We start from the raw sequence: 24521 nt of genomic DNA, 5'->3' as shown, positions 1-24521 counted from the left end.
CTACAGTTGAGAAAGATAAAACATATGGCAGACGAAACAGTAAACAGTCTTTGAAAGACCAACTAGTCTTGACAAGAAGTCGGCTCAAGCTAAATAAAAGATTAAATAGATAGCAAATAGCAATAAAACCTTTGAATTGTAATGCCTGTCAAATTCAGGATATACTCACGTGAAACTAATAATAACAATTAAAAAAACATATAAACAATAATAGATAGAGAGAATAAAGACATTTCAAAATTATAAGGAACTAAGCACAATCATGTTTACCATAGCAATACTGAAAAGACGTCCTGGAAACACTGTTAGAACCAACTTTTCTATTTTGTGAAACACATTGGATTGACGGCTGGTGTAATGTAATCCGCCATACATCCGCCATTTCATGTTAAATCACAACAATGTGACAAAAAGATAGCCTTTTGTTGCATGCTTTTACATTTTACAATGACATGTTACACTTTGTCACGTCATACTAAGAGACATTTTAATGTTCAATCCCTTGTTCCAGATTCGTAAAACCAAGTTTAAGGATAAACATGAAAGATAATAAGTGATTAGGTTTAATATAGTTCCTGTTCTTACACTTTTTTATTATCATTATTGCTGTTAAATTGATACATACGGTTGCAACTCAAATTACTCAACTCATATTTAATCTGCATAATAAAAGGTGAAAACAATCCAAATCGGTATTTTAGGACATTGCATGCGTTAGCGTTATGTACTGTCGGGGCTTTACTGAAAGCTCTTGAAGGCAACACGCGTGACGTCAGACCGTAGGGGAAAATCATAAACTGCAAGTTTCCAATTTGACCACTAGATGGCAACGTGATTGTTAAAGATAATTTATGTCCGTTCTGCAGACTTTTCTGCTACTCCAAGTTCTCCTGCAAGACCACGTTTGCCAAGTCACAAGTGTTGAATTTACTTTTGCTTTCAATATTTTCACAAAAGGTGGAAGTAACAGGAGATATGGGTCATTTCCATTTCCGCCCACATTAAAACGGGCGTCTGCAGAATTTCAGTTTCAGATAATAGCTACTGAAGCCAAAATAAACATTGGATTTACTGGCAGCAGAGAGATAGGAAATGTAGTCGCTGCCAAATCTTAATGAACGGACAGTTGTACGTTATGGGCCTAGTTTTTAATTTCAGTGAATTTTAAAACTGAATAACAAAAAAAAAATATTTAAAAACAAAATAATGCACAGTGATTTATTTCCAAACTGTGTGAACTGCGACAGTGTTTCTGTCCACGGCAACATGACATCTGATAACAGTTTGTTCAAGTGTGAGTAAGAAGAGTTTGGAAGAGCGAGCGAGTTTAAAAAGAGCTGAGTTTGGTTTCATGCCGAGCTTTGACTGACCCTTCAGTGCAGCAAACAGTAGCTGCTGTATTACCTTTGACAATTGCTCTCTTTGGGCCCGTTTCACCTTCCTACCGGGACGTCAAAATAACACAACCCTCCAGGTTCTGCACACTGTCATAGTTCATCACTGGGCATGTTTCCATCACTCTTCTCTTGCCGTTGTTTCTCCTCTGGTGGAACTCTGAACGCCACATAAGGACACGTCCTGGTGTTCAGACAAACCAGCTTCTTTAGCGTGGCAGAGTTTACTATGTCAAAGCCAACTTTGCCACCAAAGGTGCTGGGCTTCCAGTACTCTGGAGAACATATGGGGTTACCCAAGAGGCCTTTCAGAGAGAAGGGGGCACCCATCTCCACCATGCTCTCTCCAAATATGGCTCCTGGTCGCGTTTTCTCCAACATCAAGCCGGGGTAAAACTCAAGAGCATCAATATCACCGTAGAACTCTTCCAGTGTGTCGGCTATCTCCTTGTTATCTGCAAAAGGTAATCAAGAATGTTAAATCGCTGAAAAATATACTGAAAATGCAGTATCAGGGGCGTCAATTGGGTATGGCAAGGTATGGCAGCCGCCACACCTTGGCTTCAAGGGAAAATGTACATGTTTGTTTTTTAAATACATTTATGGAATTACTCTGTGTCTATTTGTATTGATTATTCTATTACTTAATACATATAGAATAAATGCAAATCAGAACAACATGATTGATTTCACTAGGTATTATACACTGCAAAAACTCAAAATCTTAACAAGAATTTTTAGTCAAAAAAATCTCATTACATTTAAGACAAGACTCAAAAACAACCATTTTCACCTGTTTCAAGTAGATTTTCACTTAAAATAAGTAGAAAAGTCTGCATGTGGAACAAGATTTTTTTTGCTTGTAATGAGAAGATAAATCTTGTCCCACTGGCAGATTTTTCTACTTATTTCAAGTGAAAATTTACTTGAAACAGGTGAAAATGGTCAAATAAGTTATTTTTCTGGTGATGACTCTTGTTTTAAGTGTAATGAGAATTTTTGACTAAAAATGAGACATTTTAACTAGAAATAAGACAAATATTCCTGGTAAGATTTTGAGTTTTTGCAGTGAGTGAGACTGCATTTGAAAAAGTTCCAATTTTCTTGACCACACAGATAAGCTACATAGACTTCTGTGATGAGTATTTGCTGGACGTGTTGATTGATACTCTAGTTAAGTTCTGTGACTCGTAACCTTGCCATACCTTAGCTTCCACTGAATTGACGCCACTGTGCAGTATGTCAAGCATGTATAAGTATAAATTACGACCAACACTAAGAACGCATGGCCTAAACCTGGCAAACATTTGGCTTTGAGGGAAACCCTGCCACATATCCACCAGACATGGCCCAGTTCTTCGTTTTGTTTTGCTCAAATACAAAGTGCCAAAAACTAATTTATGAAAACTGAGCCACCTCCGGCACATAAGACGTATCTCAAAACCCAAGTCTGGCCAGGTTCATGGACTTTGGGACAAAGCTGGACCATGTAGCGCCTGCCAGTGCTGTAACTGAACCAGAAGTGCTAAAAGTAGCACAATTTAGCTCCGAATGCAGCTGCTTTCCAAGAGGTTTTAAGGCACGTGTCTGAGGGGATTGGTATAGTTTCCAGGGAAGTAAGGCCACCCGTTTGACATCTGCAGGACAGCAGACATGAGGTTTTTGTTTTATTTAAACTAAACCTGCTGGAATGCAGTTTTATAGACATGTCTTTTTCCCAGATGAAGTGTTTAGTCGCTTGACATTTTAAGGTGAGTCCTACAATGTCACATCTGCCTTTTAGACTTTTTCTTTTAACACTCAATGTGGCGAAAGGAAAACGATATGAGGTTCTCTTTGTCTATTTACATTATGAATTGCTGTGTAATGTTGTTTTTAATGTAGTTTCAACAATGAGTGAATGATATATTACATCAAAGCATGTGCAACTAATTTCTTCCACAAACAGCAGCGTACTTTGGCAGAGACCGTTGTAGATAAATAAAGGTATGCAGCTTGAACAAACAGGGAAACACTACTTGCACTGGTACACAGGTAACCATAGCAAGACCTGGATGTTGTGAGTACAATGACAAGAAACGAAAGGTATGTGAACCCTTTGTGAACCCATTCATTTGCCATAAATTGTGATTTACGTTGTGGTCTTTATGGGACACACGCATTAAACATTCACAGTGCTGGAGGGAACAGTAAGTGACCTAATGAAACTTGCATTTTAGAAGAAGACATGGGAACAAGAGTAGTCAATCTGCATAAAGTTGGAAAGGCAAGCAAAATAACGTCAAAGTGTTTAGGCTAACGGGCTGTTAGACAAATTGTTTATAAATGGAGGCAGTTTAGTACTGCGGTTACTCTTGTCCTGCCAAGATGACTCCAAAGACGCAAGGCAATAACTCCAATGAGGTTAAGAAGAACACAGGAGTAACAGCTGAAGGTATAATATATATATATATATATATATATATATATATATATATATATATATATATATATATATATATATATATATATATACTGTATATATATATATATATATATGGGTCAATGACGTGACGCCTATATTTTCTGAAAAACAGATTTTTTTTCAATTCAAAAAAGGTTTAAATGGATAAAAAAAAATACCAGATATATAAACTACCTGTCCCACACATGGACTCACTTGAATTTTACAAAGAATACTACTTATTTGGGATTTTGTTGTTGTTTTAAGCGTCAAAATGTCATGTGGTGCGACCGTCCAACCATGACTCTTGTTTTGAAAACTTTTATTGAAATCAATCTAAATGTATTTAAATCAATCTTCCCTATCTGGCATGATTTCCGAAGTATCTTGTAGTGTGTAAGATTGCAACACATTTGTATTTATATTTCCATCATAATATACAAACAAAGTTTGACTGATGTCCATTTTATGAAATATCATGTGGCGCGACCATTAAAAAACAACCATTTTTGTATAATACGGAAAATTTGTAAAAAAAAAGATAAGGAAATTAATTTATTTTAATATGAATCATGGTTGCACCACATGACCTTTTTTAAAGGCTAGTGCCAATTCATCTTGACAAAAAACTAAAAAAATTGACCTGTTGAAAATCCTTATTCGTCATTGACCCATATACTGTATATGTGTGTGTGTCTATGTGTCATGAGTCTATCATTTGTATGTAAATTCTTTGCTGTGCACCTTAGGTGTACCAAAGAGTATTCTGGCAACATGTTTAACATGGCTGAATAATCAAGGGGAGAATCATAAAATCTGACAGCACAGAGTCAGAATGGATGTTTGTCATCTAGTAGAAGCTGAGTGACGCGGCAGGACAATGACCCTGAGCGTGGAAGTAAATCCATCACAAGACTTCATAAAAAAAATGCCAGACCATCACCCCAAAGATGGATTTACCTCGAAGCAGTTCCGTAAAGACGGATGATTAAAAAAAATCCTCCTGAATGTTGTGCAGGTCTGATCCAGAAGTACTAGTTTTTTACTCCAGTAGTTAACTCGCTGTTTTCCTTCAACTCTAGGAATATTACATTTTTTTCAACACAGTAAAGAGTTGATAACTTCTAATTCATTTTTTTTTTTAATTAATGCCAAAAACAGTTAATGCATGGTTGTTTAGGTGCACTCTGAGATGGGATTTTTCTGTGCAAGTGAAGCTCCAAACTGTTTGATTTTCCTTCAGACCATAATGTTGCCGGAGTGTGTCACAGTGAGGTTGATGCGTCCCTTCACTTGCTTTCTGTGTTCTGCATGCAACTTCGCAGATGTTCAGATCCGCTCCAAAAAATATCTCCCACACCGAAGGAAAAGGCTACCGCTCACCCATCTGCGTAGAATAAATAAACCTGATAACCTGATATTTACTCGTCAAAATAACGAGTGAAGACTGGCTTGATGTGTTTCATAAGGGAAGCATTTCGGCTCTCGAAGACAGAAAAATCTGAGCTCTGAGAATCTAAACAAGCTTCCCGGTCCGGTGGAGCTAAATACTTGTCGACTGTGCTGCCAATGTCGTGCTTTTATATTTTAATTTCATATGTAAGCAATTAGAAATACATTGAAAAACTGACCCATCTGATAAAAAGTATTTTGTTTTATACCTTCATGAATATATCAATAGAAAAACTGTAGCATAAATGTACATTTGTGGAAAAACGTCTTTAAAGGGAGATTCTTCCAGGAATTTCCACTCAGCTCTTCTCACTGACCCGCAAAAAGGTCGTAAATCTCCCCGTTTGAAGCCTGACCTCCGGCTTGTGTGGGATGCAGACACACGGGTGTTTGTCTTACCAGCAAACTGTGTGAATGACTCGTATGGCTTGAGGTTAAAACGCTTCCTGTACTCGTTGAAAGGCTGGACCCGGAGCTGGCGGGATTCCTCTATCGTTCTCAGAGCTACGTGGGTCACTACAGCATTGATGTTGTGGCCTCCACCTACCTGTGGAGAGTTTAAAAAAATATATAGTGTATGAGTTAAAGGTATTGTGACATCATTTTTAACATGCTTTTAACACTATTAAAATTCTTGGCCAACATCCCTCAAATGTGTCTAAAAGAGTGTAACAAGAAAAACTTCAATCTAGTACTCTTTTCCTGGCTTTTTATTACAGTGATTTTTTGCGCCGTGAAAAATGCTTCCTTTCCCCCCTTTCCTGTCAATCATTGCTCCGCTCCTCCTCCAAACCTCCTCCTCCTCCAGCCATACGCTCACAGCGGCGTCGGAGAGTTAAGCCGGGAGCGACAGGCGAAGCATGCACGGAAAAGCAGGAGGGCGAACCACAGCAAACAATCATAAAAATAAAGGCATGCAAGCAGCACTGTCCCCTTATCTTAAGTCCAGTCAGTGGCCGCGGGTCTTCTTAGCAGTTTTCCTCCGGTGATTAGAACAGAAGAGGCTCTACACAGCTCCGTGTTAAGCCTGATTTATGGTTCCGCGTTAAATCGACGCAGAGCCTACGCCGTAGGGTTCAGCGTACGGTGCGCGTCGCCGTGTAACCCTACGCCGTAGGCTCTGCGTCGGTGTAACGCGGAACCATAAATCAGCCTTTACGGTGCGCTGGAGAGGAGAGGACACAGGGAGCTGGGTGGAGGGGGCAGTGATTTAGCGGATCGTTACGTAACGATCCGCCACCAAACCACATGCGCCGTTTTTGCATAGTTATGCGGAAAATCCCAGAAAGCACACAATACACTGAATGTTAAAAGTTAGTTGTTTTTTGGGTGTAATTGATGTCAAGACACCCAACAAAACACAAAAAATCAAGAAAAATTTGTTTTTCATGTCACAATCCCTTTAAGTTAATGGAGACAGACTGATATGTTCAGAGATATGGAGACATGCATTTCTTTTTTGTTTTTCAGAAATGAAAAACAAAAATGACATTTGACCACACTTTGTTGGGACAGGTCAGTAAAACTGCTTGTTTAACACATTTTCACTGTATTGTGTGTTTTTGTTGAATTATTGGTTGGAGTATGAATGCCTACCAGAGGTGTCAAGTAACGAAGTACAAATACTTCGTTACGTTACTTAAGTAGAAATTTTGGTTATCTATACTTCACTGGAGTAATTATTTTTCAGACGACTTTTTACTTTTACTCCTTACATTTTCACGCAATTATCTGTACTTTTTACTCCTCACATTTTAAAAACAGCCTCGTTACTCTATTTCATTTCGGCCTTTAAAAAAAACTATCCAGTTAAATTGCTCCATCCGGATAGAGTGAATTTGGTTGTGGTTGTTTCAGATGTTCTTGTCCAGTTTTGTTCTTACATCCGTTCCCTCAGATTCCTGCAACTAAACTTGGATGTACATTCCAATAAAGGTTAGGATAAATGATAACATGCCTCTGAAGTTTGACTTTTTGCACCATTAAAATACTTATAGGCAACTTATAGTCATCATATCTTCTGCTCTCTGAAACACATGTTAATGCTCAATAGTACACATATATGGTTCTTTAATATATTTGCATTATACTAAGATGCATTCATTTTCAATGGCTTTTGTCCTTAATGGCTTTTTTCCCCCTTATGTTACTTTTACTTTTATACTTTAAGTAGTTTTGAAACCAGTACTTTTATACTTTTATTTGAGTAAAAAACTTGAGTTGATACTTCAACTTCTACAGGAGTATTTTTAAACACTAGTATCTATACTTGTGAATGTGAATACTTTTGACACATCTCTGATGCCTACATGTAATTTACAGTATATATAAATATTATAAAGCCATAGATCTTAAATTCAAAGCCCATTTACACACATTTTAATATGCTGCAGGCCAGATATCTTAGATGATTTAGTAGCCATTACCATTTTGTGATATATTATGACTTCATTTGTATGTTTTTTTAAGGTTGTTAAATGGATTTAACCTGCAGCAACCTCAGTTTATCATGTTCTCACATACTATTGTACAAAACAGGAAGACCTGGGTGAATGCCAAAACCCTCCTCACACAAAAATTTGAGCCTCAGATTGACTCTGACAGCCAGAGTCGTTGACAGCCGGGATAAGAAAGACTGTGTTTGTATATGATTGCATGGCGTCTGGGGCCAGTTACCTGGCCGGCAACCTGCCGAGAGAAGGCCTCCACCAGCTTCTCCACACCGTAGCGCGTGACGACGGAGGTGTTGAAAAGGAACTGCTGGTAGGACAGCTCATCTCCACTTATATGGAAGCTGTCGGGCATCAGCGGGTGCCAGTGGTAAAGCTGGCTGAACTCCAGCGAGATGCGGTTTCCGTACTGGAAGTGCGAGTTGAACAGCAATGTGGGATCGAATTTCAGCTGCAGCAGGTAGCCGCTGAGGTGCTGCACGTACTCCTCTATCACAATCCGGATGGTTTCACCTTAGAGAAAGAAGAAGAGAGGACGCAAAGCACCAATTAAAATGAAAAAGTAATGTACACTATTGAAGCCATCAGGGGTTAACTTATGTAAAAGTGTAACACTTATTTTTTATGTGTCTTTTAATTATTCAAGAATGAAGCCTCTTTTTCCGCAGGTTCAAGGAGGTTCACAGAGCCATCCAGACAGGGTGGAAAAGGCTGGTTTTGTCCAGCGGCAGTATTTTCACAAAGATTGTTACATACATCTGATAAACAGTTTAGAAAGATTATCTTAAATTTGTAAAAAAAAGGGTCTAAAAATGTATTTTTTCGATAAGGTGTGTGCATAGAGGCTTCAGGTCAGATCCACCTCTCAATCCTCACATCCAGAATGCTTACAACCAAAACAGCAACCTAAATATTTCAGTACAGTCCCCCCGAACAAAACAGATGCTTTCCCATGTACAGGTCACTTAGTTCACTTTAAAGCTACTGAATTTTTTGACAAAAGGCCCCAAAATTTGCAAGATTTGGATGATTACAGTAAGGGTGAAGATTTATTTCTGTGGGTTTAACACTGAGCTTGAAGTTCTGTTTTATAAATGCACACACTCAGTGTGCGTTTACATGGGAAGTTTAAAGGAGCTTGAGGTCGGATTGAGGCAGGATTTATGAAAAAAATTCGTATACGTTTTAAGTTTTCTAGTAATAATGTCAGATGAAGCGTTCCAAACCCAAAAGAATGAGCCCTCTAGTGTATCTCTCCTTTGCCTTGAACAGGCTGTGTGCTGCAAAATGTGCTGCAATTCGGGCCCAAATTTCCCGCGCTGTCCTGCGGATGTGACGTCACATGACGCTGCATGCACGTTCTCCCCGTTCTCCCGTGCCGGCTTCACTGTTGGCTGCAGTACCCCCAACGGCCGTCGTGGTGAAGGGTGGCGCTAGAGAGTCTCATTTCTTAAAAGGAGCCTCATGCTCCTTTAATTCCTCTTTAATTGAGAATTAAAATTAAATCCGATTTAACATGAGTAAAAATGACCATGTAAACACCTAATTCCGAATGAAAATGGCCATTCCGAATTAAATTTAATTCCTAAGTAAGTGGCTGGTCTATTCTGATTTTAAATCTGAATAGAATATTTCCGCGATCATGTACAGTATACACTCATTCCGCTCTAAATTAATTCCGGTCTTTCTGCACTGCTCGTTCCCTCGCCCGTCTGTCGCCATGACGCTTATATTCCGCACTGTTTTCCAAACAAAAGCTCCGTTCGGAATTCCATACTTCCACCCTAATGAGTAGCAAAAACAGTATGTGAGATTTTTTAGTACATCCGAAACATTAGTACGTACTCAATAGTATGTGCTATCCATACTCATTCCAGAGAAATGTATTTGTATGGATTGATGGACACTAGCTAAGCAGAAACTTCCCATAATGCAATGCAGGGGTGTCATAAGTGTAAAATTAAGTATAATAATATTATTATATAATATTAATATTATAATATTGGTATATAATGTCATCTTGTTTGGGCCAGGATGAACGGGGAAGAGCGGAGCGGTGCTACTACTGCTGCTGTGACAGGAGTTGTTACCATGGTAACAACTCCCCCTCCCAACGGCAGGAAGTGCTGTGTGGCTCTGAGTAGTACGTCCGAATTACTTCATACTACTGATATTTACTCAAAAGTTTGCCCAACTACAGTATACTTTTTGAGTATATACTGTTTACTGGCATTTCGGACGCACCGAAAGTTTCAAGAGCAGAGCGGATTTATTTAATATATAGCTTGGAGGACCTGGAAATAATTAAAAGAACAGATGGCAAGAAACATAAAAATTGTGAGCTTTTCAAAGTTGTAGCGGCTAAGTTTGTTTTTCTTCCGGTAGACGTAACTTCCGGTCCGCCCCCCTATCCAATCAGAACCTTCCCAACCCCCAGACCTTAAGCGGAATTGGATAAAGCCGATCAAATGTGTTTTCCACGTAAACCTCAATTCGGAATTACTATTTCCATGTAAACTCGAAGGAAAATAGTTTAATTCGGAATTATTTAATTCGGAATAATTAATTCAGAATTAAAAAACATCATGTAACCGTGGCCAATCGGCTGTGCCATTATTTATGCTCCCAGTGATTCCAGCGGATTATCTCTCTCTAGCCGTAGTCAATAAAAAGGCTTGGCTAAAGTGATAATACAAGCAATAGACACATCAGATTAATAAGCAGACAGGAACTGAATCTACTCAGATTTTTTAAAATCTGTTTGAAAAGAAATCAAACTAATAGAAAATGACAACATTCAGACGAGAGGAAACAGACTACAGCGTGAAAGTACCTCCTAATGATGCCACAGCAGCCACATCCATCTTTTATGGGCGGTTTATGGGCGGTCTTTGGATCAGATAAATGGCCATCTCTAGTAAGTAAGCAGATACTGTCTGTAACTTCAGCGTTATTATCTATTCGTTTTTCCTGTGAGTGTCTTTATAAACCCAGAGCGCACAAAACCAGTGTTGTTGAGCTGTGTGCAGCTGTGTCCAGCTGTGTCCAGCTGTGTCCAGCTGTGTCCAGCTGTGTCCAGCTGTGTCCAGCTGTGTCCAGCTGTGTCCGGCTGTGTCGGGCTCACCAATGATGATGAAACGTGCCGTCTGGAAGAGCTGCTCATCGTCCCAGGCGGGATGCTCGGCTTTCAGGATGTCACAGACCCGGTTATGCTCCCTGAGCCACAGCGTTGCATACAACCCCAAACCCGGGAGAAGTCCAAACACCTCCTGACCGATGGCCATCTGATCCTCCACAGGGATGCCGGGAGGGTAGCTCATCTTGACGGGGGCATCAGCTACAGTGGGAGGGTACATCTCTCCATTAATTAACTGTTGAAGAAAGGCAAACATTAATCAAGATATACAAAATTTTTCTTTCTAAACTTTTTTTTTTATTATTTAAAAAATATAATCAATAAAATGTAACACAGCTTATGTTTTTGGCCTGATCTTGATGGACTTGTTCACATCAGTTCCATCTTCATATGTTTTCCCTGTTAACAATTTCAAGGTGTTTACCTGGTACTTTAGTTTTCCATCTTTTAAAAGCCTAAGCGAGAGCTGGCGTTCCAGGTTGTCTCCATAGATGTGTCCTGCATCCACCTGCACGCATCCCAAAGCACAAAAATATATATAAAAAAAACATGAAAACATTTAAACTCACACACAAGTTACAGCTGTCCCGGGCCAGCATGGTCCCACCAGTAAAATCCTCATTCAAATATCATCAAGTGTGATTCAACTATGATTTACACAGCGAGCACAGTGTGTGTGTGTGTGTGTGTGTGTGTGTGTGTGTGTGTGTGTGTGTGTGTGTGTGTGTGTGTGTGTGTGTGTGTGCATGCAGAGGAACTGGACTATCCGCAGCTCTACAATCACTCTTTAAAAGAGCACAGGGACTATATACTCTTAAATCTCCATTCATAAAACCGTCAGTGCGTAAATAAAGCCGTTTTTATGGACGTGCATAAAGTCAGCATAAGTTTACACTAAGTATTCACTGCTATCATGGTTTCTGCATGGATAATAATCAACTTCAGCAGATTGTCACAGACAGAAAGTACTATGTGAACAATTGATTTTAACTGCGTGCATATGCAAGGCCAGAAATCTAACAGAGCGGCCTGCAGAGGGCCGAATGCACACTCCAGTGAAGCTTTGCATATCGCTGGGCCCACCAGACACTAAGGCCCAATCCCAATTCTCCTTCACTCGCCCTTCTTTTCTCCACTCGCACTTCTTTTCTTCCCTAAGCCCTAAAAAAGAAGGGGGAGATTTTAGGGCACTTGAGATCTAGGGCACTTGGCCCAGGTGCCTGTCCCATTTCTCCCCCTACCCCTCGTTTTCATCCCTTCCCTGATCAGGAAGCTGAGAGCCAAAAGCTGTTTTAATTTCAGCTGTAGCGCTGTTAATATGGCACTTTATTAAGTTTTAATATTTTTTCAGGTATAATGGTAACCTTAAGATCCCCAACCGGGGCTCAGTTTATCCAAATAACGCCTGTTAAGAAATTTGACCCGATGTTTTCGGAGATGAGAAGAGCCGCCGGCCCCGGGGAGCAGCCTCAGCTCACAGCCCGAGAAGAGACGTGATCGCCGGGTCAGGCTGCTCCGTCAGCCCCGGGAGAGACACTCTCTCCCGGGACGCAGCTCTGTTGAGAATCACGCCGGCTGAAATAAATCATTTAGGAATATGTTGGTTTAATAGATTAAATCTAACAGTTGTAGCTACGCCTGTTAAGAAATTTGCTCCGAAATTTAGAGATTTCTGTCTGCCGGGTCCGGAGCTTGGGTCCGCGTTAAATCGACGCAGAGCCTACGGCGTAGGTTGCGTAACCTCCGCCGTAGGATCTGCGTTGGTGTAACGCGGAACCATAAATCCCTTTATTCTGGCGTGATCTTCCGCAACTTTATCTGAAAGTGTGTAAATTACCCAGATAACAGCTGGATTACTTTGTGGTTTCTGAAGACTATTATATCAGAAACATCCAAAACAAATCTGACGAGTCACAGGATTATTTCTCTCTATTTCTCTGAGACCAGTCTGCCTGTTTTCCTTCGGTCGGCGAGTCAAATCGACGCAGAGCCTCTTTTTTTCATACCCCCTCGCTCGCCAAGTCAGCATCTGAAATCCCTCGATTTGAAGGGGCTATTCTCAGCCCCTAGCCCTCGTTATGCCCCCTCCCCCTAGGTGAAAAGAGGAATTGGGACACCACTACCTTCACGGGAACGCGCAATAGTTAGGGTTAGGGAAGAAAAGGAGGGCGAGGGGGAGTATTGGGACGCACCCTAAAATCTTGTAACAAGCATATGAAAACACCTGCATGGCAGGGCGCAAAAGTTATTAGTGTGTACATCTGCAACAGAGCATGTTTGGCATCATAAAAAACAAATGCAGGCTGTGGTTTCCTCCTGTTTTGAGGTTATACGCTGTCGCAAATTACACAACTTCTTCCATTTTTTAAACATTTTTGTTGTCTGTGTCTCACTTCATTGAAGCAACCTCAAGCAATCTCATAAACTAAGAATATGTTATTGTGGACTTACGACGGAGTATTAGGGCAGAACTAAGACAAAAAAATTGGAAATTACGAGAATAAAGTCATAAAATTACGAGAATAAAGTCAAAACCTAATGTTGCGAGAATAAAGTCGTAATATTACGAGAATAAAGTCGTAATATTACGAGAATAAAGTCATAAAATTACGAGAATAAAGTCAAAACCTAATGTTGCGAGAATAAAGTCGTAATATTACGAGAATAAAGTCAAAACCTAATGTTGCGAGAATAAAGTCGTAATATTACGAGAATAAAGTCAAAACCTAATGTTGCGAGAATAAAGTCATAATATTACGAGAATAAAGTCAAAACCTAATGTTGCGAGAATAGTCGTAATATTACGAGAATAAAGTCATAAAATTACGAGAATAAAGTCAAAACCTAATGTTGCGAGAATAAAGTCGTAATATTACGAGAATAAAGTCAAAACCTAATGTTGCGAGAATAAAGTCGTAATATTACGAGAATAAAGTCGTAATATTACGAGAATAAAGTCGTAATATTACGAGAATAAAGTAATAAAATTACGAGAATAAAGTCAAAACCTAATGTTACGAGAATAAAGTCGTAATATTACGAGAATAAAGTCATAGCCTAATGTTGCGTGAATATAGTCGTAATATTACGAAAATAAAGTCATATTGTTGCAAGAATAAAGTTGTAATATTACGACTTTATTCTCGTGATTTTACGACTTTATTCTCGTAATTTCCTTTTTTTTGTCTTAGTTTGGCCCTAATACTCCATCGTATGGACTTGATTTGGCTTATTTAAAAAAAAATATTTATCACCTCTATAGAGTTTGTTTTTATAAAAGAAAAAATGCTTTACGTGGACTCACCCCATGTCCCAGAGCTTTGGTGAAGCCCACACCCATGCGGTTGTAGGTCTTAAAGAATTGATGTGTGAAGTGTTGAGCAAAGAAAGCAAACATGAGGTTGCTGCCTTGGGGATCGGGTCTGAACGTCTTTCTCTTCAGCAGCTTCTCAACCAGCAGCTCGGCCGCGGGCAGCTTGGTCTTGCCTGTAAGAGAAACACAGAGTCACACATGACTGTCAGGGCCCGGGTTTCTGTTGGATTTGGGGTTTTTTCTTTCTTAGTTTTTACTTCTTTATTTTTGGCCATGAGTTTGACTCGTTTGCTGTTTTCTTTTCAAAGTTTGTGTCCATGTGTGCCTAGTTCTTGTCTGACTTTCCTTGACCCCATTGATCCTAAATGTTTGCACCTGCATCACCTCAGATATTGTCTTTCCCTTCCTCCCTGCTGGTCCATCTGTGCTCAGTCCTGCTGGATTTTTGCGTCCAATCTGTCTATTTGCTCAGTTATCGTTTGATTTGGCTTTGTTTTCCGGCCTGGTTTTGCCGCCTGGTTATGAGTGGATGTGACTAATGCAGTTAAAACAAGGAGAGGGAGGTCAGGCCACCGTGTAGCTATTCCAGTAGCCACATTTGACAGTACCCCCCCCTCCGAAGACCCTATATCAGGGGCGTCAATTGGGTATGGCAAGGTATGGCAGCTGCCACACCTTGGCTTCAAGGGAAAATGTACATGTTTGTTTTTTAAATACATTTATGGAATTACTCTGTGTCTATTTGTATTGATTATTCTATTACTTAATACATATAGAATAACTACAAATGCAAATCAGAACAACATGATCGATTTCACTAGTTATTATACACTGCAAAAACTCAAAATCTTAACAAGAATATTTGTTCTATTTCTAGTTAAAATGTCAAATTTTTAGTCAAAGAAATCTCATTACATTTAAGACAAGACTCAAAAACAACCATTTTCACCTGTTTCAAGTAGATTTTCACTTAAAATAAGTAGAAAAATCTGCCAATGGAACAAGATTTATTTGCTTGTAATCAGAAGATAAATCTTGTCCCACTGGCAGATTTTTCTACTTATTTCAAGTGAAAATTTACTTGAAACAGGTGAAAATGGTCAAATAAGTTATTTTTCTGGTAATGACTCTTGTTTTAAGTGTAATGAGATTTTTTGACTAAAAATGAGACATTTTAACTAGAAATAAGACAAATATTCCTGGTAAGATTTTGAGTTTTTGCAGTGAGCGAGACTGCATTTGAAAAAGTTCCAATTTTCTTGACCACACAGATAAGCTCCATAGCAGACTTCTGTGATGAGTATTTGCTGGACGTGTTGATTGATACTCTAGTTAAGTTCTGTGACTCGTAACCTTGCCATACCTTAGCTTCCACTGAATTGACGCCACTGCCCTATATGCAAGTAATCTTGTGATGTGTATATCTGTTGATTGTAGAGATGTCTAAGATGTTATTAAAACTGAGGAGCAGTCAGTCTCAGCACATGTGAGACAACCTACCCCACATCCCGGACCCCCAACCCCTCGGACCTAAGTGAATGTGTGGATGAGCCATGTGGAGGCGCAGGAGGAGGAGAAGAGCACGAGGCCAGTACTGGCCCTGATAGGCACCCCAGGGCCACGCCGCACCCCCAGGAGTCTGTTGATTGATGCCCTAAGAGCCCTAAGAGTTTGGAGAAAACTACATAGCCTAGAAAGTTGTTTTTTCAGGAGAGGCCTTAATTATATATTTTTTTAAAACACATCACTTTACAACTCATGTTGATAACAAAAGGATCATGTCTCCTTAGTTACTGAAGGTTTACAGTTTATTGTTAAGATAGACGGTGATTCAACACAGCGGTAGACGTTACCGTGTTCTTGCTGGTTTCATGTGATGAGCTGTGTATTACACACCCTTTGTGTGCAATACGTGGCTTTTGTTTATTTACAGAGCGTCCTAGACAACTGATGACAGGTCTGTTGGCATATGCTTAAGTCACACTTAAGTTATGTTTAATAGGCTTAGATTAATCTTAAGTCAAGCTGAGTCATTTCCTTAAAGGAGCATGAGGCTCCTTTTAAGAAATGAGACTCATTAGTGCCACCCTTCACCACGACGGCCGTTGGGGGTACTGCAGCCAACAGCGAAGCCGGCACGGGAGAACGCGCATGCAACGTCATATGACGTCACATCCGCAGCCCAGCGCGGGAAATTCCGGTCACAATTGCAGCACATTTTGCAGCACACAGGCTGTTCAAGGCAACGGAGAGATACACTAGACTAGAGGAATCATTCTTTTTGGTTTGGAACGCTTCATCTGACATTATTACTAGAAAACTGTAATGTAACTGTAAAAATGTATACGGATTTTTTTCATAAATCCTGCCACAATCCGGCCTCAAGCTCCTTTAAGTTATGTTTAATAGGCTTAGATTCATCTTAAGTCATGTGGAGTCATGTTTCCTTAAAGGAGCATGAGGCTCCTTTTAAGAAATGAGACTCTCTAGCGCCACCCTTCGCCACGACGGCCGTCGGGGGTACTGCAGCCAACAGTGAAGCCGGTGTCGTGCCAAAAAGTGATTGCCTGCCAGAATCTGATTTCTCCCCTGAAAATGGGTCTTTTTACCTGCCAAAAATTGATTGAAGGCCAAATACAGTTAATGAAAAGTTGTTTCTACCTAAATATGACTTGATCTCATTCTTAAACTTCATAATCTGAAAATCTGACGTTTTAGCGCTATCGCTCAACGGGCTGCTGTGCGCGCTCCCGTGGCCAGAAATCAGAAGAAATCAGATTCTGGCAGGCAATCACTTTTTGGCACAACACCGGCACAGGAGAACGGGGAGAACGCTCATGCAGCGTCATGTGACGTCACATCCGCCGCCCAGCGCGGGAAATTCCGGTCACAATTGCAGCACATTTTGCAGCACACAGCCTGTTCAAGGCAAAGGAGAGATACACTAGAGGAATCATTCTTTTGGGTTTGGAACGCTTCATCTGACATTATTACTAGAAAACTGAAAACGTATACAAATTTTTTTCACAAAATCCTGCCTCAATCCTGCCTCATGCTCCTTTAAAGTAAAAAATATAAGTCAAAATTTTGCAATCCTTTTAGATCATCCATCTATCCATCCATCCATTTTCTGTACCCGTTCTATCCTTTGTAGAGCCCTTTTGGGTCACCTGAGGGGAAATATGGATCCTATAATCCCACCTTTGACCCCCAGCGGTGTGGGACAGTCCTCAGGGACGGGGGGCAGGATGCGAGTGTAGTAGCTCAGGTTGTAGTAGGATTCCCAGCTGAGGTAGCCATATTTGGAGTTGAAGGTTGGAGGAGTAGGTATCAAGTTGGACCTCACTGTCGAGACGAAGAAACTAGTTAGCAGATGTGCTGAACATGTGAGGGTCTTCAGGGAATAGTGAGTGACCGACCAGTTAAAACCAGACGCATGAGGACGTCCCGCAAGAAGGTGCTGTTGATGACGTCCCAGAGCCAGTGGAAGTGCGTGAGGATGTAATGCAGCACATCTGGAGGGGGCCGAAGGAAATGCTTCACTCGGGTCCAAAATTCAGCTGTTTCAGGAAAAAAGAAGAAGAAAAAACAATAATGCTGTTACTGAAAAGTCGGGGGACTGGGAGTTTAGAGCGGAAGTTCACTCTACATCGCTATATCATGATGTCATAGTCTGAGGACATTTGTGTGGTTTGGGACTTCTGGATGTCGTCCCGCGTCTTTTTATTCCCCAAAATTAACGTTTAAACTGATGGAATATGGCAATTTATTCTCATTAGCAGAGCTAGACATCCTGTACCAAGATCCAAGCGCTCCAGACGGTTTCTGCTAAAACAGTTAGTTTGGGATCGCTGAACACCACAAATCAACTTTAGAGTTTCACTTTTTAACCTGATTGCGGCGTATTTTCAAGGAGGCTTCGGTGCAAAAAAATCCAGGTCTAGTGTCTGTACTTGTTAGTGTCTGCTCTTGTTATTCAAGCTTGAAGGAATACTTCAAGGAATTACATAATGTTCAATCAACCCGGCTGTCACCCAAACACTCCTGATCCAATCAAGCCTCTGTGGGACTTACTGGACCGAGTCCAGTCTGCAGAGGCTCCAACCCAAATGTGAAAGATGTTCTAAGTCCAACGCTGATGAAAGTCATTGTTTAAAACAAAAACACAGAGGACTTTTAAAGTAAAAGTTTCCGAGACAAAAGATAACGTTTACAGGCGGGCTGTTCTCAAACATCATACCTTTATTGTGCTGAGTAACGAAACAAGATCAATTTCCGTAAGATGTTTTTTTCCACAAACCCACTCTAGGAGTACACGTGCTTGGTTATTCCACCTTATGCAAGAAGTAAAAATATTATTGGATGTATATGTTACCACCCAAACCCATATCCCTTCTACTGTTTATCTTTCTACTTTTTTTCCCTCCCTGCTCTCCCTCTTCGTCTTTCCCTTTCCCCCCGTGCAATCAAAAGGAAATTTCTACTCTGCATGATGTAACTGTCTGCCAAATACATCTCGTACAGGGGAGCTCATTATTTGAGGATTCTTTGTTGATGAGAAGCAGACCAGAGGAAACGCTAGGTGCAGAGACGTCTCTGATCCACATGACCTCTTGCTCACAGTTCCACCAATTTTCTTAAATATTTGGGTCTGTACCCTTAAAGGGATTGTGACATGAAAAACACATTTTTCTTGATTTTTTGTGTTTTGTTGGGTGTCTTGACATCAATTACACCCAAAAAACAACGAACTTTTAACATTCAGTGTATTGTGTGCTTTCTGGGATTTTCCGCATAACTATGCAAAAACGGCGCATGTGGTTTGGTGGCGGGCCGTTACGTAACGACCCGCTAAATCACCGCCCCCTCCACCCAGCTCCCTGCCTCCTCTCCTCTCCAGCGCACCATAAAGGCTGATTTATGGTTCCGCGTTACACCGACGCAGAGCCTACGGCGTAGGGTTACGCGGCGACGCGCACCGTACGCTGAACCCTACGGCGTAGGCTCTGCGTCGATTTAACGCGGAACCATAAATGAGGCTTAACACGGAGCTGTTTAGAGCCTCTTTTGTTCTAATCACCGGAGGAAAACTGCTAAGAAGACCCGCGGCCACTGACTGGACTTAAGATAAGGGGACAGTGCTGCTTCGCATGCCTTTATTTTTATGATTGTTTGCTGTGGTTCGCCCTCCTGCTTTTCCGTGCATGCTTCGCCTGTCGCTCCCGGCTTAACTCTCCGACGCCGCTGTGAGCGTATGGCTGGAGGAGGAGGAGGTTTGGAGGAGGAGCGGAGCAATGATTGACAGGAAAGGGGGAAAAGGAAGCGTTTTTCACGGCGCAAAAAAACACTGTAATAAAAAGCCAGGAATGGAGTACTAGAGTGAAGTTTTTCTTGTTACACTCTTTTAGACACATTTGAAGGATGTTGGCCAAGACTTTTAATAGTGTTAAAAGCATGTTAAAAATTATGTCACAATACATTTAAATTATTTGAGCCAAGTGATGTCCTATTTTTTTGATTTGATAATATTTATTTTTTATTTTATTTTTTTATTTTATTTTTTTATTTCGATCACGTGCTCAGTATGGTACACTCATTCATAACATGTCGTGTAATCATTTGGATCGAAAAGGAATAGGCTGAAGCTCTGAGCTTATAAATGCCTACCCTTTAACCTTCACATTGTTATTATTTAAACTTTCTATAACAAATGCTTTATAGCATTTCCACCCAAAAAAGAAGCAAACACGAAAGAAAAATATATGTAAAAACAAAGAACCAGTAAGAAAAGAAAAAAAGGAAAAATAAATAGTAAATAGTCCTGATTAAAACAAGGACAAAAAGATCAGTAATTATTACGTGCATAATTCCATAATTCTCTCTGTTGCGTCTTATCCTTTAATCTTGTTGGTATTTACTAATCATGATGTGTTTTAAACTATTTTTGAACTGTATGATGTTTTTACTTTGTTTCAGATTATCTGGCAAGCTATTCCACAATTTAACCCCTGTAACTGAAATACACATACTTTTAAGTGTTGTTTTAACTGTTGGTTGTTTGAGATTATGTTCCCCCCTTAACTCATATTGCCCATCACAACAATAACAAGATGAAACTCCCAATTTCAAAATTCCTTTGACCCATCAGCGTGCCATGAACAAAGGGATCCTTCAAATTCCCGAAAAGTGCAATAATGAAAGAGGATATGAGAAGACGTCTCGTGGAGTGAGAGGACTCACGGACTGTGCAGTTTTCTCCGTAGTAGCCGGTGCGAGTGCAGTCACACTCATACTTGTCCTCGGTGTACCGCACACACACACCCCAGTGCTGACAGGGGAAATGACAGCATGGGTTCACTGTGGGGAAGAAGAGGAAATACTCACATGACAGAGCTTGAGGGAGTATACATAAGGCAGGAAGATCATGAAGCTGAAAAAGAGATCATATATGAACTTGGTGCTGTTGTGCATGACTGCGGCGCTCATTCCTGTCACTTCTCTCACACACAAAGACATCTGTCTAAGTGGGTCTTATATAGGCTGCAATAGCAACTCTTTTAGCCAGGTATCATGTTTCAAAATGAGTTTTAAAAGCTTGGTTTTATCCATCTTTTTTAAAACATCAGTTATAAAGAAAAATTCAGGTTTATTTCAGTTGGAAACAACTTGAGTTCGGTTTGTGCTTCACATTAATATATGACTTTCTTATAACTTCTCTAAAGATGCATAACTCTCTGTAACTCACCTTAAGGCTACTCTTTGGCACCAACGCCTTCTTATGGTGCATTTACAAAGGAATGCACTGACATGAAGTCATGAACAACTCTCAGTCAAAACTCCCAGTGTAGAAAAAAAAGCAGTTTTACCAGGCTAAGTACATGACTAAGAAGGATTGTGACGGCATCAAAGTAAAGAAACAAACGATAAAAGACAACTTCTGAAATAAAATAGATTCATAGCGGGACATTGAGTTGGTTTTCATAACTGACCCCTGAGCAAAAGAGTCACACATAATATAATATGAACATTATTTATACTCAAAATGCAATAACTATGTGGTTTTGGATCAAAACAACCTTTTATAGTTATTATTACTACTGAACAAAGCCCCCCTTCTTCTTCATATTCAGATCTCAGGATCTGTAGACAGTAAGGCCACAAAAAGGATTTTATAGGGGCCTTTTTGTACAGTGATTGACTGAAATGTATCAGAACAAGAGTAGAAACCACCGTTATTTAGAGAAAAAAAAAGAAGCTGAATGAAGGAAACAGAGGAGTGACGCAAGTGTGAAGCCTGGGATTTATTTATGCAACAGAGAAGTTTATGATGTGATGGGACACCAAATCACTGTTTTGTCACTTCTGCAGCATAATTTCAGCCAGAGAAAACACATCCACGAAGCTAATGTTGTCCTTCAATGTGCTCTTCCCCCGTTATCACACGCACGGCATCCTCCTGTTCTCGCTCAGATCCGTTATCTTTTGTGTAATTTATAGCAAAAAGAACCCAAAGATGGTGTAAATTAAATGTCAAGGCTTTAAAACAGCAGTCACTGAAGCAATAGATGATGTCACGGTAACCACATTCTTATAATTATTGTGCCATGCTTTCTGTTGGCAGCCTTATCCCTCAATTCAGCCAAATTCGGCTTGGCTACGCTCGGAAAGACAGGAACTGTTCCAGGGAAATCTTTAGGGAACAATTCTGGATTTATTGGCCCAGGAAATGTTGCCACATATTTTCTGACAGATTCAGCAAACAGAGTTGTTTTTATTTATTATTTTTTAAGCTCTGGTAAGAAGTAAGATCCTTTAAGTTACTATAAAGGCTCGAGGGAAGAGCAAACTACTATAAGGGTTTTTCTTACCCAGTCCCTTCTCACAATCTAGTAAAAATTCTGCATGTGAATTATTTGATCTTTTTATTCATTCTTGTGTGAATTAATCGAGCGAGTAAAACTCAACAAAAGTTGGGAGGCGCAGGCTTTTGCTTTGCCTTAGGTGAACAGTTTCTGAATGCTGAGCTAAGAAAGCCAACTGTCCCCTTCTGAACATAAAATGGTTTGAAATGGGTCCAACTGGACGGCAAAGTTCAATATATAAACAACACAACATGTAAATAGACCAGTGTGTGAAAGAGATGCTGCATGAAAAGGCCTTTGTTCTTGAGCATAAAAGAAACAGAGGGGAGGGAGGGGGTCACCTCACGTAGTAACAAGCAAAAAGTGCGTCCGATCACAGTAAAAATAACATAATTTCTTCTTGATGTCATCTAAAACAATACTAATTAATGCAGTATTGCTGTAAGGTGGCTTGGAAACACCTCTGGACATGTAAAGACACGCCTCACTCTTCCTTCTGCCTCCCTGCAACATCCTCAGTAGATCAATTATCACACCTGACAGCTATGTAAACTACACCGGCATAATGTGAGGATACAAGCCAAAGGAAGTGTAAATCTTACACAAATTCCCCTTGAAATACCCCTACGATAAAGGATAGCAGAGTTATATTGGGAAATGAATTGCTGCGACTGAGTTGAGGGTTTCTGGAGAAGGTTTTTCCTGTTGTGGCTCAATTTAAAACCTGAACTGCGATGACTATGCCAGGAAAATTTTGCTCCAGGCTATAAGACTCCCGAGAGAACACGAAAACAGAAATCAGACAAGAGCCTGAAGAGAGTCAGAGGTGATAAGAGTCAATGCATGGGGGTTCATTAAACGTGGCACAGGAGATGCGGGCCTGCAGGTCACGCACAGGAAGGAATGCCTAAGAGGTTTCAGTGATGTAAATAACTTTATCTACAAAGAAAGAAAAAAAAAGCTTCTTGCTAAAAGTTGAAATCACGCCATTGGTCAATTTGCAATAACAGAAAGCAGATTAGGGAAGATTAACCATCAGTAGCCTTTATTCACCTTATGCCTCAGCAGTTCTCCTACCTGATGCTGATCATGTTAAAGCGTTAAAGTGTCGACATGTCAGGGCACATCAGTTGTTTTGTTTGTTTTTTGTTGGGTTTTTTTTCCAGAATTACAGGATGTTTAGTCACTAACACAAACACACTGACCTTTCACCTACCTGTGCGAGAGGTAACATCATCCCCTTGGCAATCAGACTCCCGCAACAACAAGATGAGAGCGCAAACTGGTCCTAGGAAAGAGGCTTCAGGGGGAAAAGAAAAGAAAAGAAAGGGTATAATCATGCATCTAACAGCAGGAAAAAACATTCAATACATCAGAGCTACTGAGGATAAAAGCACACTGGTCCCGTCTCGCTGGTATATGAGGCACAGACTGGGACCACACACACACACACACACACACACACACACTTACCTCTCATTACAGCAGCCTCAGTGCAAGAGAATATAACTCCAACTCATAAAACAATGGGAAAAGTCCAGTGATCGAGGCTTAACATGAGATGCAGGCAGGATCAGACTCAGAGAGCTGACACACTATGAGAAAGAGAAAGGAGAAAGACCAGCTGTTCAACAGGTTACCTCCTGAGTGAGAGCTGCAGTCCCGTCGCACTGCGTCTGTACTCCTGTACCTACCACTAGACTGGGGGGAAGGAGAGAATGTGACGGGTGGCCTGATGGAAACGCAGCAGCCGCTTCTCTATCCCCCCCTGCTGGTACAATGGTGAACTGCAGGCCCATAAACTCGACCCCTGTTTTACTTTTTCTGAAAAGTGTGTTGTCATGTTTTCATTTATTACCTTTAAGTCCATATATTGTACCAGATTGTTTTTACACGTTTCTTACATGCAGCCCGTTGTTATACCACCTTCAAACCACAAGTAGTAACAGTATTACATACTAGTATGTAATACATACTATTACATACTATTACATATAATTCAACACAAGGTAATTCAAAGTGCTTTACATTGACATTAAAAGCGGCAAGACATAATTAGACAGTAAATAACAAATAAGATTGAAAAAATTAAGAATAAGATGATAAGAAAAGAAGTAAAGTAATAAAAAGCACAAGGTGTTAAAAATAAGGGCAGTAGAGTCCAGCAGGTAAGTTTAATTTAGGAGTACGCTTCAGTTAGGGTTGCCACCTTTCAGAAATAGAAATAAGGGACGCCCTGATTTCAGCAGCGCAGGAGCCAAAAAAAAAGCCCCAAAACTTCTAAACTGAATAAAAATGTGTTTATTTTATATGAAAAAACAAAATGCTTTGATTTAAAGTTTAAAGTGCTTTAATAGCATTGAACTTGCATGACTGTACAGACAGCCAACCATACTAGCAACTGAAATAGCCTGTGCTATATGTCCACATCAGCCAAGATGTAGAATATAGCCTACAGGTGAAGAATATGG

At 40.2% G+C, this 24521-nt stretch overlaps 1 protein-coding gene across 1 annotated transcript in view; it reads right to left on the bottom strand.

The window, feature by feature from the left end:
* LOC133454964 (prostaglandin G/H synthase 1-like) overlaps nt 1-23731 on the bottom strand; it is a 24932-nt gene extending 1201 nt beyond the window's left edge. Inside the window, exons 1-11 of the mRNA XM_061733726.1 lie at nt 23524-23731; nt 23267-23350; nt 20429-20545; nt 17608-17748; nt 17390-17533; nt 14180-14361; nt 11300-11383; nt 10864-11110; nt 7966-8252; nt 5689-5836; nt 1-1849 (exon numbers count right to left, since the gene is read on the bottom strand). The exon at nt 1-1849 is cut by the window's left edge and continues 1201 nt beyond it. Coding sequence (XP_061589710.1) covers nt 1488-1849; nt 5689-5836; nt 7966-8252; nt 10864-11110; nt 11300-11383; nt 14180-14361; nt 17390-17533; nt 17608-17748; nt 20429-20545; nt 23267-23350; nt 23524-23530 — 1803 coding nt within the window. The 5' untranslated portion in view covers nt 23531-23731 and the 3' untranslated portion in view covers nt 1-1487. The remainder of the gene's footprint in view (nt 1850-5688; nt 5837-7965; nt 8253-10863; nt 11111-11299; nt 11384-14179; nt 14362-17389; nt 17534-17607; nt 17749-20428; nt 20546-23266; nt 23351-23523) is intronic.
* Between the last annotated feature and the right edge of the window lie 790 nt (nt 23732-24521).

Source organism: Cololabis saira, chromosome 11 (assembly GCF_033807715.1).
Source record: "Cololabis saira isolate AMF1-May2022 chromosome 11, fColSai1.1, whole genome shotgun sequence".
In the NCBI taxonomy this organism is placed as follows: Eukaryota; Metazoa; Chordata; class Actinopteri; order Beloniformes; family Belonidae; genus Cololabis; species Cololabis saira.
Note: the sequence above shows the minus strand (reverse complement) of the source record. Positions and strands in the feature narration are given on the sequence as shown.